Source organism: Podarcis vaucheri (genome assembly GCF_965113315.1).
Source record: "Podarcis vaucheri genome assembly, chromosome: 8".
Lineage (NCBI taxonomy): Eukaryota > Metazoa > Chordata > Lepidosauria > Squamata > Lacertidae > Podarcis > Podarcis vaucheri.
In genome coordinates, this window is record NC_138766.1 from 67,458,169 (window position 1) to 67,473,882 (window position 15,714).

The following is a 15,714-nucleotide window of genomic DNA, read 5'->3' on the forward strand; positions in this document are numbered from 1 at the left end:
GAGATGCCAAAAACTTGTAAAACAAGAAGAAAAGGTTGCACTCTCATTCCTGAAGTCTCAGGAATATCATTGTGTGGTAGCTGATTGAAATATGGTAGCTGACAGTCATTCTTGGTTTCCTCCACTCCTCTATTCCTCACTGCCACACTTCTGCTGGCAGACTCTGAGGATCAGGCGATATCCCCACAGCTTGAAACCTAGAATAAGGAAATGGCTACAGAAGAACATTCCGGAACTTTAACTTACCTGATAACAGCATGAATGGGCTGAGGCCTCTAGTCAATTAACACCTAGCTCAAGCCATAAATATAGGGCAGTTGCTCCAGGTCACCGCTGAGGCAACTTGTATGTTCTGCCTCAGCTGCGGGATCACTAACCATGGTACTGAAACCCATAACTTGGTCCATCTCCAAGGTTCCCTGTCAACTTGGAACCCAGGAACTATTGACTTCCCCTTTGCTTGAGCTATCACATATCTGTGTGGTGGGGATCAGGACTCAAACATAGCAAATATATGGAGAGGAAATCAGGGCTGTTGCTGACCCTGCATGCCGTGTTGACATGCTCACATTAAGCATAGCATCTTCAGGAGGTACCTTTCCACATACAGCTGTATGTTGAATGCAAATAGGACACAGGCAAGGCCACACCAATGCGTTTAATATTTGGTGTATAACTGGGGGTGGGGACAAGTGAATTTGTCTTAGTAGAAGAATTATTGAGAGCCAGTGTGGTGTGGTGGTTAAGAGCGGTAGACTCGTAATCTGGTGAACTGGGTTCGCTTCCCTGCTCCTCCACATGCAGCTGCTGGGTGACCTTGGGCTAGTCACACTTCTCTGAAATCTCTCAGCCCCACTCACCTCACAGAGTGCTTGTTGTGGGGGAAGAAGGGAAAGGAAGAATATTAGCTCCTTTGAGACTCCTTCGGGTAGTGATAAAGTGGGATATCAAATCCAAACTCTTCTTCTCTTCTTCTTCTTATTGGTTCGTGGGTACCATATTAATACGTATGCATATATCACATGCTCTATTTTTACATTTATAAACTAAGGGGGTGGGGGTGAGATGGAGGTGGCAATGTGTCCATGCAAGGTCCCCTTGAAGCTGCATAGCCTTCCAGCTCCTACTCAAAACAAATACACTTACTTGGAAGTAAGAAAGAAATCTTTATTCAGCCAGTATCGGTACAGGCTTGCCAGCAGGGGGGAGCAGGGGAAGAGGTTTAGAACTAGCTGGAAATGACAAGGGTGTCCCAACAAGTTTCCCCGCTCCTCCCGCCAAGATCTAAAGATGAGGCTTGGCATGCTCACTCTCTCACTTTGCAGGAATGCTGAGATAGCAAGTGCATTCTGTGTTGGGGCAGGGGGGCCTGCTCTTATCTGTGAAGGCGGCCCCTGCTTCTTGGTGACAATGCCCTCATGTTTAGTCACTGCTGCTTCCTCTTTGGCCTTCCTCTGCTTCCAGTGAAATTCTCCTCTCTGCAGGAAGGTCAGAGAGACAGCATCCCTGCTCCCCTTTCTAAAGTGATTGGAGTTGGGACAGAAAAAGGAGAGATGCCTTCTTCTCCTCCTACCCAGGTTCCCACCATTTAGTCCCCATTTCTTCCTCTTCTTCCTCCAGGGCCTGCCAAGCCTTATCCCAACAGGGCCCAACAAAATGGTGCTCAATCTACAAGTTTACAATACCCCACAATGCTATAATCCCTGTTCAAGAGTTTCCCCTTTATGTTCCTCACAACAGCATCTTGTGAGTTGCTGATGGCTCTTAAGAGCACCATTCAGAGAGTTGAATAAACTGATCTGGTGCTTGTGTCCCCAGCTGCACAGCCATTCTCCGACTTGAATAATTCTCTTACGCAAGGAAGCAAATTGTGTTCCAGGTTTGTGGATGGATCTGTTGAGGGAAACGATGACAATCATTGTCATCGTGATTTGTTATTCACAACTGCTCCATTCTGTAGTGAATTTCATTTTGTGCATTTGTTATGAAGGCACGGAGAACAACTGAGCTACATCTCAATACAAGCACTCAATTGGAGAGAACAAACTTACGGGTCGGACAACGCAACTTCCATGCAGAATGGAATCTTTCCACCTCCAAATGGCAGGAATTAAGTACTGGCTCAGGAAAAATTCCCACCCTCCACTTAAAAACTAATCATGATATTTATACTTGATGCTCTGATGTGTGCACTGGCTCACTGAACTTTTCCAGGCAAAAAGGCGGGTTACAGATTATGAAATACAACATACTCAAACGTGCCAGTGAAGTGCAGAGTGTTAAATAACTTCTGGATGACCTTGCTATTGCGTGGGACATCTCAGAAATGGTGAGCTTTCCATTAGCCTTGCCATAGTGGTCCATACAGTGGTAGTCTCCCAATTGGACTACTGTAATGCACTGTTTGTGGAGCTACCCTTGTGCCTGGTTTGGAAGTGGTAGCTGCTTAGGATGCAAAGTGGGACACCACTTTACACCTATTATGCCAATGTTGAAAGATCTGCATTGGCTGCCTATTAGTTACCAAGCCAAGTTCAGGGTTTTGTGGTTAACATTTAAGGCCTGTAGAACTTGGGGCCACCTTCCCCATTTCGGACCAAGCCAATTTTTAAGATATCCCAAAGAGACAACATGGAAGGAGACCTCGCCCTCTGGAATGCCTTCCCATAGATTATTCAAGGGACTACAGTAATGACCAAGCTCTTATTGATTTGTAATTTTTTTATTTTATTTTATTGGCACAGTTTTGTTTGCAATATCCTGTTCTCTTTCAATCAGATTTTTAGGTAATTTATGGAAAGGTTTTGATTGGTTTTTTAAAAAATTGTTTCAAGTAAACTACTTAGAAGTTTTTTACTATATGAAATGGTATAAAATGTTTAAATAAATAAATAAATAAATGTAGCCTTCAGGGTGGTTGGGCTTGACATTTAAACAGCAACAGGATGCACACAATAGCAATTACAACACTCGTTTTATGATCTTCTTCTTTTTACAGCAACCTTGACACAGAAGAGCTTTTCGGTAAGTTAATTTTTACTCCCAAACCCTTCCGTTCTGGATGTGTCATGGACAGGTGGAGCTAAACAAAAGAGCTCTGTAGCCAAAGTGGCTCCTTTTTAATCACACCAGCTAATTATGTAAAATGCAGCTGTGCAGAACTCCTAGGGAAGGTAATCAATAAACCATTACCACTAATGAGACTAGATAAATGTGCAGAATTACATGCGCCTCTTGTATGTCTTTTATTCTAAATTTCTTCTCCCCCTCTCTAGGATATTAACTTAAAATGTATCCCTCTTTTGCTTTGGGTGGGGGGGGGAATAAGGCAAATGCTGCCTTTAAGTGATTCTGCCCCTTTTCTCCAATCTCCCCACTCCCCCAACACTGGATTGTTTAATGTGTAGATTCTCTGCCAAGATTCCCCCCCCCAAAAAAAAAATCTTTGAGGGGGAGACTCCCTAGGGAAGCTGTCTGTGATTTCCTATGCTTTGTGAGTCTCCTTACATCTTGCTTTGAGAGTTGATAAAAAGGCGAGGGTCATGTAATATTGTGTGAGGTATTTCAGACACCTTACAAGAAGCCCTAGAATGATGTTCACCCCGTGATTATTTCCTTTTGTCACAGTTTCTGAATTACGTGTGTATGTAATGTATCTACACAAAGAGGGCTCCATAGTACCATCTCAATAGCCACTTGCTAGGGCTGGTGTTAGAATCTGACGTTCTTACTTGAGGAGGTTCATGTTCTTTCTTGACATTTTTGCCCATTCTTTGTGCTGCTTTCCTTTTCATGTCCCCTTTGCTTCAACAATCTATTGTACCTTTCCGATTGAGTACATAGAAGTTAAAATACAGCACAGCATAGCCAGAAGCTGTACCATGTGTCATAAAGCATTCAGGCTGTTAGCAAACTAACCCCCCATTCTAATGGGAAAGGAGCCTTCTACCGGAGTTTAGATCCTTATTCTTCTTGTTCTCTCTATATATGTATTTGATTCCTATTTTAAAAAATATATTAAAAAATTAGAATAATTCCTCGATCTTTTTTCCTTTGCTTGAGCTGTGAATTTCTGTTTCTTTTAGAATATTTTTCCCAACACTTGGGAGAGTATGAAAATGTGCTGTCTGCTTTGGAAGACCTCAATCTATCCATACTGAAGGCAATGGACTCCACAAAGAAAGTAGGAGGAAGTTTTATTCCTGTTCTTCTGCGACACACAGTGTCTGTCTGTCTGTCTGTCTGTCTGTCTGTCTATCTATCTATCTATCACCCCCACACTTTCATAATACAGTGGAACCTTGGTTCTCGAAAGGCTTAGTTGACAAACAAATCAGAAGTAAGTGTTCCGGTGTCCAAATGTTTTTCGGAAGCTGAACGTCCGACGTGGCTTCTGCTTGAGTGCAGGATGCTCCTGCAGCCAATCGGAAGCTGTGCCTTGGTTTTTAAACATTTTGGGAGTCGAACAGACTTTCGGAATGGATTATGTTCAAGAACCAAGGAACCACTGTATTATAATATGGTGGTGTACAACATGCAAGATTATAATAATATCAGTTTAAAACATCAGTAATTACTGGTTGGTTAAAAAGAACAAAATCATATTGCCTGGGCCTGTCTAAACAACACAATTCTCAGAAGACTTCAAAAAAGAAGAAGGCAAGGGTGATTCCTATTGGTAGGGAGTTCCACAGGCCACCCTAAAGGCTCAGTCCCTAGTAAAGGGATGAGTCTATTGGAGTGGACACACACACTTTCAATTTCAATACTCTTCATGCCTGCATAACATTTATCTCCTAGAAAGATCTGCCAGAACACCCATTTCTGTTTTTCAGTGGTAAAGCACATGCACTGCATGCAAAAGTAAGGTAAAAAAGGTAAAGGTAAATGACCCCTGGACGGTTAAGTCCAGTCAAAGGCGACTATGGAGTGTGGCAATCCTCTTGCTTTCAGGCTGAGGGAGCCGGCGTTTGTCCACAGACAACTTTCCTGGTCATGTGGCCAGCATGACTAAACCGCTTCTGGTGCAACGGAACACCATGACGGAAACCAGAGTGTGTGGAAACACTGTTTACTTTCCCACCGCAGTGATAACTATTTATCTACTTGCACTGGCATGCTTTCAAACTGCTAGGTTGGCAGGAGCTGGGACAGAGCAACGGGAGCTCACCCCGTTGCGGGGATTCAAACCGCCAACCTTCTGATTGGCAAGCCCAAGAGGCTCAGTGGTTTAGACCACAGCGCCACCCGCAAAAGTGCCTACCTTCAATCCATGACATTCCCAGAATGGGGCTGGGAAAGACCCCTGTCTGAGACCTACTGCCAGTCTGTGCACCAGACACTCTGGAACCAGATAGACCACTGGTCTGACTCTGTATCAATCAATTCCCTATGTTCCTGTTACTGACTGCCTAGGTCAAGCAATTTGATTGTTGAGAAGCAGGACCCAATTGCCCCCAAGGTCTTTAGCGATGCAACACACCTACACCTAGCATCTTGCAAGATCAAACATGGGGCACACTTTTCCGGGCGACTGGCTCGCTGTTTCCCAAGGGTGCCCTGGAAACAAATGTAAATCTCATTGTGCAGCAGAAGACTTCAGCAGTGCAACTTAGAGGCAGATCAACAAAGAATTTTAGATCTCTTCCTTCGGAAAACAAGACTCACCAAAGCCATAGAGGCCTTGGTCAGTTGGTGTTTTTTACTTGAGGAGAATTTCTGAACTGGGTCCCTGGATAAATCATTCATCTTTAGTATCCAGGGTAACCAAGTACGTGAGGGGTGAGGGGGTTTGAGAGAGAGAGAACAAATGGACAAACAATGTGGTCAGCGAACACCAGCTCAGTATTGGTTGAAAACAGCAAAACCCTGAAGTCAAGTAGGGAATAAAACTGCCATTGCCTTGTTCAAAGAGCTCTGCCCCCCCCATAGTAATAAAACAATGTATATCCTTTTATATCCCTTATTGATTTTATTACTCAGTTATAACATCACTGAGTGTGTTGCAATACCTGGGCTTAAATGTCTGCAAAGGAAATCCTGCTATCTGCTCCCTGATCAATTAAGAACCTTAGAAGATCCAGTTTCTTAATCGAGCAGGGATCCTAGTTGTTCATGTTATGTCACTAGGAGAAAGAACAAGAAATAGTAATGCATGGATTAAAAATGCCTTTAAGTCTACTTTGTCCCACCTCACCCCCCTTTTATTTTTGAAGGATGGGACTTGAATACAAAAGATACCCTTACAAAAACATGTTTGGCTGATGCCTTGTTGTTGTGTCACTGAGGCAGAACAGGCAAAAGGCAGGGAGTGAAAGCCCTGTGTATTTATAGTGGAGTGTCTGGGGAGAGGAAGAAATGGGAAGAAATGTGGCATATAAATCCCATTACTTCGCTCCTGGAGATGAGCTGCTATGAGTCACTTCTGCTGCAAAATAGGACTGTGACCAGATTAACAATTGGTTTGGGGAAGGTTTTCCTTGCATCTGTCAGGTTACTATTTGCCTGATCAAAGTGGGAATCGGAAGAACTGTTTTTAGCTATCTTTCTGTCTAACTTACCCAAACTGAAAGTATTTATATTTATCATCATCATCATCATCATCATCATCATCATCATCATCATTATTTACCCTTCCTTTGCTGTAAGATCCCAGGGCAGGTGCCAAACAATTAAAACACAATGCTCAACACTGTTAAAAACACAAACACAGAAATTAGGTGGGTCCTAAAAATATAGGGCTGCCCTATGTCCGGATTCTCCTGGGATTTCAAAGGCGGAATTGATGTGCGGGGAGAATTTCTGAAATGTGGCGCTTTGTCTTAGGCAAGTCAACTGAAAAAATTGTGGGGGTTTTTTTTTGGCGTTTTTGAAAAACAAGCTTAACAATTTCATTATTTATTGTTTTATTTATTTTATTTATTTGGTTTTCAGATTAAAGTTTCACAATTACATATCCAACATACAACATAAAAACAAGATTCCAAAGAATCTCCTGGACTTCTCTCCTCCCTTTGGTGGCTCCTATTGTTAATCATTTCCTCCTGCATCTTTTATGATAATCCAAATCTTTTACATTAAAGCTCAACAATTTGGTTTTTACTTTTTGAAATACAGCAGCCCTAAAAAATAAATAAAGAGATGCCAGAATGCTGAGCAAGCAGAATGAAGGAAGCTACTCCTATTTCTTAACCTTTTGCTATTATTGGAATGTAGTGCTGTTCCTTGTTTTGCGGGCAGCTATTCACATCAAACATTTTACTGTTTTGAGAACCAGCAACAGCATCAGAACAGCTGAGGTAGGCTGAGAACTGTTTCCATCCTCTCGTCACCACTCCAGCCCCTTTTGCAGTATGGAAAGAGCAGGCAGCAGCCAGGAATCACACCTGACACCTGTGACTTAGTGGAAAAGGACCCCCCCACTTTCCCATAACTATAATTGGGAGCAAGTTTTTCTTGGCAGCCATTTTCAGTATTTGGTTGTAAACTAAGGAAATCAGATGGGAACCGGTAGGTCTGTTTGGAGGAGGCTTTAGTGAGTAGGGAAGACATCATTATTTACTGGTGATGTAATGGTTTTCCTGTAAACTATTTTGTGTGGCTTACCTGAAAAATGGAATAATGTTATTTGTTTGTTTGTTGTGGCAAAAAGGAAACTGAATGAGACCATTGCCTATATGTCTCCATACTGCCTACTGCACCTGATACTGCCGCTGGCTCCTCGGATGAAAGTCTCTCGAAACCTTGAGATTCATTTTTAAAGAAAACAAAATGGAGAAGCCAGGGTTGAACCACTGGGCATCTGTATGCCAAGAACGACTGGGGACAGACAAATCTGTTACATTTTTTGCTTTGTCATTTCCCCCTAGTGGTAAAATTCATTTCTCTGCTTCTCCATGGCAATTTGTGAACCCACGCCCCCCCTTTTTAAATCCACATTAAAATCTGCCAGCATTTTAGTGCATTTTTTCCCTAATAAGCACACTTTTGTATGTAGTTTTGGAAAAAAATACACATTTTTGCAAGCAATCTCTCCTAATTCAATGCTTTTCTGTATGTCATTTTTTCATGCATATCTTCATTTTTGTGTACACCATTCCCCTAATATATGTTTTTGTCACATTGGCTGGGCAACTGCATCACAAAATTTGGAAAACTGTGAATTTCAAATGATAGCTGTGTTTCCGTTCCTGTATTGGTTTGAGATGTGCAAATTAGGTAGTTTCCCATTAGAATCCACCCGCTGCACACACAGACAGGGAAGAATATTATGTCTGCTTTCCCAAAAAACATTTAGAAAATTAAAATATATTAATTTTATTGCAGCAGTTTGAAACTGTGCAGGCTATAGAGTTGCACTGTGCTTCTATTTAATTAAAAGCACGATGGACCCTTAAGGTCAGAGGAACGAGACTAAGTAGGGCAGCAGGAGCAAAGGACTGGAGCTGTCAGGAATGCAATCTAGAGCTGTGAACATTTCTTCTTGCGATGTTATTTCCCCCCAAACAAGAGACAAGAACTCCTGGGGTTCACTTTCATTTCTTGCCTGCATTTTATGACACTAGACATAAGAGAAGCCAAGAGAAGTTGGTGCTTTAATCTTGCAACTAGCAAGAGGAAAGCTTTTTTATTATTGTTGTTTACTTTAACACACCAAAAAGAAAAAACAAATATCCATCAACGCAAAGCATAGCAAGAGGAAAGCTTGTGTGAGTAGTCAGAACTCTCAGAATGATTATCTCACCCACATGAATCGATATAGGCAATTGCACAGGCTTTCTTTCAATATAAGAATTATTCTTACGCACCCCATCAATAAAAATCAAATCATGTCTTCTACCACCTCTTGTGCTTATGAGTAGGTAAACGAGCCTCTCTGAAGGAATAATGCAATTATATGCATCTTGACTAGACAGTCGTAGAAAAAAGAAGTCCTGTAATCATTTGCTCCTCGGTTCTCAATCCCTCTGCTGATTTCATAATATTTCCTTTATTTACAAATATACACGCAGAGTATGGTGGAAGCCTCAGCATTCCTTGTGTGCCACTATGAGAACTCCAACCAACAACTGATTGACGGTTTTTGCGAAGTGCTGTATCCATAGATTTGCAGGTGCTGCCAATCACCTGGTCGGGGGTGCCTGCAAACCCTTTTTGCCTCTTTACCTGCCCTTCGAGGGGTACGGTGACACCGAGACCTAAATAATTCACCCCCCTGCAGTTAGTTAGCACAGCCTTTGCCAAACTGGTGCCCTTCAAATATTTTGGGTTACAACTCACATCATTCCCAAGCAGTAGTGGGGAAATACATTTCATTGTACACAGGTTGTAAATAATAATAATAATAATAATAATAATAATAATAATAATAATAATAAATTTTATTTATATCCCGCCCTCCCCAGCCGAAGCCGGGCTCAGGGCGGCTAACAACAATAAACAGTATAAAAGAATAGCATAAACAACACTCTAAAATCATTCATTATAAAATTAATTGACAATAAATGTATTATTATTATTATTATTATTATTATTATTATTATTATTATTGTAATACATCGGGAGGGTATCCCAAGCTAGTGAAAGCTAATCTAGCATATCCCCAAACTACTCATCAGAATTCTTGTTGCAGGTTAGACACCTGTAATGTTTTATAGATTTGAACATCCTTTGATCATGCGTCACTGAAGCCTCTTTTATGTCACCAAACCGCTCGCAGGCGAGGCAGATCTTCCGAGAACCCCTTTGCCAATATTTTGTCCATTTGTCAACAAAGGATACTGCTCTTCAAAGGCAGCCATTTTGAGTATCTGCCAGAGAATATGAATTTCAATTCCCATTACGGCAACATTACTGTGGATGGTCCTGGTGTGGTGTCACAAAGAATCAAAGCTTCCAGCGATGGAATTAGCCCTGCTGGATACTATGGCAGCTTTAATCCAATTAGAGGAGCCATGTCGAATGATTTAGGGGGAGGCGGAAATTCGCCTTGCTGGTACAAACGCGTTCTGTCACTTTTGAGAGGCCACCGCAAATGTTTTTCACGCGGAGCTGGTGCCAGCTTCAGAGCGGCGCCAAAGGGAGTCCCAGACAATCTGTCCTGCCAGGCTTCCCCGCACCCTTTAGCTTTAGAAGTAGCAGCTATTATGAATTGTGATATTGCAGGCTTGATTAATGTCGCTGGCAACTTTAATGTCTTCAGGTGCATAATTAGCATGGGTGGTACATGGGACGGCTTCACAGCTGGGCTTTCAATAACCGTTTGATGTCCTAGCGGGAACAGCATGTGTTTCTGTCTTAGGATGCTTCCAGACGGTTGCTATTTTCAGGTAGGATTCAGTCACATGCAGGGCAATTCAGGTTGCACAATTAGAGTTCATTGGGAGCTCCTGCACAACAGATGAATTCTGTATTCTAATGGCAGTGTATTCTATAGTTTAAATGCTTCCCTTTGTGTTTAAATCTTTAACCCACAACTACAGCTGTGCTGATGCATCTTGTTCCTTCAGACCATGCCTTGAGACACTATTTCCTTTAGTGAAATCCTTGGCATTTACAGTTGTCCATGTACTTCTAAATTATCTCATACCTGTGGTATGTGAATTAATGGCAGGACAAAAGTGGATTTTGCATGCCCTGAGATTTATACTTTCATATTTTTGCATGCCCAGGAAGCTTATACTTCAAGCCTGGGAGGATATAAACATCTATTATGCAATGGTCCAAGGCCCCTTCTGGCCTTGCTACACTTTGAACATATTTCTCATAAACACCAATTTCGTTTGATTATCAGGACATTTGGATGGCATGTATCAACTTGTATGTTTAAAATGAAATAGGTGCACTGGCAATCATTGTATTATTAATGTGAGTTTGTTTCTTTTTCTCTTTTTTGTTTTCCTTTCTTTTTTGTTTTTTTGTTACTCTTGCTATAAAAATAATTATAGTAAACAATATTGCCTCCCTCACCACTCCCAGCTATGACTTCTGACGCCTGTAGGTTAATTGCTGGAGTGTGTTTTGAGTGCCGAACTATGCATTATGTTAGAAGTGTATTTAATGTCTCAAGCATTCCCTCCAAAATAACAGGGGGAAATGATGGAGAAGGGGGAGAGTGAGAATCATGTGAGATTTAACCATGCTTGGTCCTGAGAAAATCACACACATTGTAAAATGGCTATTCATCCCAGAAGGAAATCCTGCCAAGCAGTTGGCAGAAATAGCAGTTTCCATCCAAGGGCAAATAATAATTTTGGGGGGCTAATTTTGGTCAGGATTACTTGGGGAGGGGAGGGTTAACTGGAGGCTGGAAGGCCAACTCCCTGGTTGCCAGAAAGAAAAGGAAACTGGACAGCTTAGATGTTATCACACATTTAATGCATCACCTAGTTTTGCCCATAGATTAAAAGTTATCTGTAATTAGAGTTACCACCTCTCATGATGAATCATGCAGAGAGGCAACAGGCAGCCTCCTATGACAGCAGACCTTTCTCCTGCATGTTGTCATCGTTTTTGCTCCAAATACTCCTAGCATAGACAGGGCAGAATAATCCAGCTGAACCGGAAAGAGATTGAGTAGGGAACTGTAGAGATGCAGAAGAAAGCCTCCTGTGTAGGTGGGGATAGTTTGGGCTCACAGGACCTGCTAACAATTTAACTCAGGTATTCCTTGATCCGCAATAGAACTTCTGTCTCAGCAGTGTAGGAATTACTGCCCTGTGCTCCCCCCCCCCTTTTTTTTGGAAAGAAATACTATAGAAATGGCTTTAGAATCACATTATGAGCACATGCTGTCTTCTTATGAGACCACGGAATACAGACTGTGTGCAGCTGATGTTTAGGAGGAAAGCTGCAAAAGTGGGAAATATTACACTTTCCCTTTCTGCTAGTGTCTATTTCCCTTCTGTAGAATTATCAGGAGGCTTCCAAGTTGGAACAGTTTGTGACTCGCTTTTTGCTGAAAGAAACTGTGAATCAGCTACAGTCGCTCCACAATTCCCTGGAGTGCGCCATGGAAACCACAGAGGAACAAACCCGTCAAGATAAGTAAGATTTCAACCGCTCCCCCACCTCTGTGGAAATGCATCAGGAATTATTCCAGGGGGAGGTTGCAACTGAGTAATGCTATGTGCTCCTATTACCTTGCGATTGTAGAAACAAGTCCTGTGCTGAAAATATATCCCTTGTCCCCCCCCCCCCAGCTAGTTTCCATCTAGGAATGAGAAAGCAATTTTTGTTGCAAAATTACCAAAGCTGTGCTTAACTTACTTTTCAAGTGGTCAAGGCGTGTTTGTGAATGAACGTTTCCCTCCCCTCCCTTATTCTACAAATCATCTCAGTAGCAGTCAGCACTTGGCAGCCTTCCTGGGTGCCCTTACATCAGGCTTCCTCAACCTCGGCCCCCAGGTGTTTTTGGCCTACAACTCCCATGATCCCTAGCTAGCAGGACCAGTGGTCAGGGATGATGGGAATTGTAGCCTCAAAACATCTGGAGGGCCGAGGTTGAGGAAGCCTGCCTTATATCATTCATAATCCTGGGGAAGATGTCATGAGGTAATTTCTTCCATGAGGCTTTTTCAGATCAGGAAGTACAGGCAGCCAGGGAGGCTGCAAAGCACTAGAGAAATGTTTTGTGGACGGAAAAACATAATAGGCAAATTTAGACAAATTCATGGAGGAGAGGACTATCAAATGTTAGTAAGCCATGATGGCTATGGCTCTGTCTCCACAGTCAGACGCAGTAATGTTTCTGAATACCAGTTGCTGGAAACCACAGGAGGGGAGAGTGCCCTTGCACTCTAAGCTTGCTTACGGGTTTCCCACAGCCCTGTCAGTCTCAATACATTTCCTTCCAGTGAATGGTGATCCCATGGGGTGGTATTCAGCTAGGTTTTACTCAAGAGTAGACTCAGTTGACATTGATGGACCTAACCTTATCATGTTTCTTCATTTCACTGGGTCGACTCTCAGTAAAACTGAGTTGAATTCCACCCAAGCAATGTTTTTTCAAGAGCAATCTTACCTACTGGGGAAGGTATGTGTTTGCAATTCCAGTGGGTCAACTGCCACATCCAGAGCCTTGCAAGCTCACAGCAGCCAGGGAAGGAAGGTAGCCACATTATTCTCCTATAATTTTTCCTCCCATTGCAGCCAATGGGTGAGAACTACCTACCCCAACTCTGGAGATGGAGTTGCTTTAGCATCTTGGGGGTGGGGGAGCATGGTTTCCCTGGACATTTCCTTAACTGTTTGCCATGCTTTTAGCCTGCTTTTCAGATAGCTGTTGCCTCCCCAAGCAGCTCACATCAGTAAGAGAGAGAAAAACAGGCCCTGCTGTCAGACTTGCAAACTAAAGACAGAACACATAAAGGGAGTTGGGTGGGAAAATTGAGTCCTCCAGGACCTGAACAAAGTGCTAAACAGTTATGGATAGTTAGGCTGAGCTTCCCTCACTGCTGTTCTTGCTTGAAGAGGTGTTGGTGGCTCTTGTTCCACCATTTTGTGGAAAGTATAGTCTGCTCTTGCTGTCATTTGCCCTAGGACTGCAGAAACCACAAGGGAATTGGCTCCATCCACTCCCCAAAGCCGTGCTGCTTTCCTGGATCGGCAGCCACCCCAAATCTTCCTTTCCCTAGATTTCGCTCAAGGTTATGTTCTAGGCTCTGTGGTGAATGCCAAATTTGTGAGACCCTCTGCAGTCAGAATGTTTACATTCTGTGACTCGGCAGCTCCTAGTATGTGGTGTTTGTATGTGTGGAGAGGACTGGAAACATGCTCAGAATAAAGAGACAGTTTCATTGATCCAATTGATTTATGCATACATAAATATATTTATTTGTAAGACAAAGGCCAGCAAAGCCAGAGGTGCTTGCAGTTAAGCAGCTGGGAAGACGTTCAAGTCGAAGACTCCAAAGGAACAGCAGTTTTTCTCCAGTCAGCCCTCTTTTTAACCAAGGTAACGTTATTTAAGAGAAGTATCGCATTTTTGCTTTTCTGTGCTTTACAAGTTGTAACCACCAAGAACAAGTCATATAAAGTAAAATAGCAAGTTTCATTTAAATTAATATGAAAATTTAAAGGTAATTCTGCTAATTCTTATATTCCACCAAGTGTACAGTTGGGAGGGATAATGCAAAAAAGAAGGCGCCCTGCCAAGTCCAAGTGCTGATACAAGACATTTGGATGATGCATGTATGAGTGATTTGGGTGCTTTAAGGGATACATTTACAAAATGGCCCTAAGTTGTCACTTCAATTGGCCCTGACAAGTCTGGGTGTGAACTCCTGTCATATAGTGGACATGTGCAGTAGTTTGCATATATCACCCTAAACATTTATTTGCCAGTTGGACAAACTGTCTGTAAAAATACAGTGAAAACAGAAAAGCCAGAAGCTATCCAACATCAGAGAAAACATGAAATTGGAATATGGGGAACAGGTAAAATCAAAGCAGTATCAAAAACAGGCCCTTCTGTAGTCATAATTGAACAGTCTGTCCACCTCACTTAGATCTCTGTCTTTACCTGCAGTTCCCTATTTCCGTAGTGGAGGTGTTACCAAGTAATCTCACAGGGTTGTTGCAAGAAACAAAGGGCTTGAAAAACTTCCGTGTTTTAAAAGGGCTGTAGAAATCATGCAGATGATAAAAGTAAGCGCTCCCAAACTGGTTTTCAATGCATCTTTTGAAATGCAAACATATTTGAACACATGCAGAGTGCCTTCCTTTATGACCAACTTCAGTCTTGCCCTGGCACATCTAGGATTTGAGAAAACTGCTCTCGGATACGAGGGAACTCCTCTTAGCTCAAGGTAGGGTATTGAGGCATTTCAAAAACAGGTGTGCAAGATCAAGGGTCCCTGTTGCTTCTTGACAAAAGGCTGCCTTTGGACACTGATTTACCCCCCCCCCTTTTGTTTATAGAACAAGCTGTGTTCCTTCCTATATATGCTCAGTCAGGACACAGAGCAATTTTTGTAGCTGTCCTTTGCACTCATCTAGTGCAACTGTTTTTATCATGAATCAAAAAAAGTCTGCTGTAGTGTGAAAGCTTCCCCTTCCAGAGCCAATAGCAGCTACCAGGGGAGGGGGTGTTAATTAGGACTGTGGCATAAAGGGTTAAAGCCATTCCCACATAACACAGTCCCAATTTTGACTGGATTCTCCTGTAGTTGCCATTTAAAAACAAACAAAATGCCAATAAACCTCATAAACCAGACAGGTATTTCCTTGTGCCAGGTTTTATCTACCACGAGCAAACTAAGGTCTCTATCTACCAGCCAACAATCTTACAAAGGGAAAAGAGATTTTACACATCACAGTGCCAGCAACATTTTGTCACCAGGAGCTGCCACAGGTGACACTGCTAATTTCAGTCAGACTTGTGTGCATAAGGATCAGGGTGGGGGCCATTTTTGCATGTTGAAAAAGCCACTGGAAAAAGCCGCTCTAAGTTTGGAGTTATTTGCAGAGCATTCATTTTGAAGATGAATCACAGTCCTCCACGTTTTCTAAGAACTCTTCCCACCCTTCTGGCTACGTGCTTATCGGAAAATACTGCATCTGCTGTGTGAGTTCTTACTGTACTTTAAACATAAAGACAGCAAAGGCATTTTGTGTAAACCAAAGTATTGGTACTGTAAGAAGCTCGGGCAGCCATTTTTAAGCAGCACATTCCTGCATGAGATTTTGAATATTTAGCACCTTCTGAAGCTTTGA

The 15,714-nt window shown here is 42.4% G+C and overlaps 1 protein-coding gene across 2 annotated transcripts in view; it reads left to right on the forward strand.

Moving 5' to 3' along the window:
- Positions 1–15,714, forward strand: part of NECAB1 (N-terminal EF-hand calcium binding protein 1) — a 39,862-nt gene that overhangs the window by 17,301 nt on the left and 6,847 nt on the right. Inside the window, exons 4-7 of one of the 2 annotated variants that reach the window (XM_082233674.1) lie at positions 2,999–3,024; positions 4,086–4,183; positions 11,909–12,041; positions 13,841–13,954. In XM_082233674.1, coding sequence (XP_082089800.1) covers positions 2,999–3,024; positions 4,086–4,183; positions 11,909–12,041; positions 13,841–13,954 — 371 coding nt within the window. Of the gene's footprint in view, positions 1–2,998; positions 3,025–4,085; positions 4,184–11,908; positions 12,046–13,840; positions 13,955–15,714 lie in introns of both variants that reach the window. The other variant, XM_082233673.1, reaches the window with a different exon arrangement.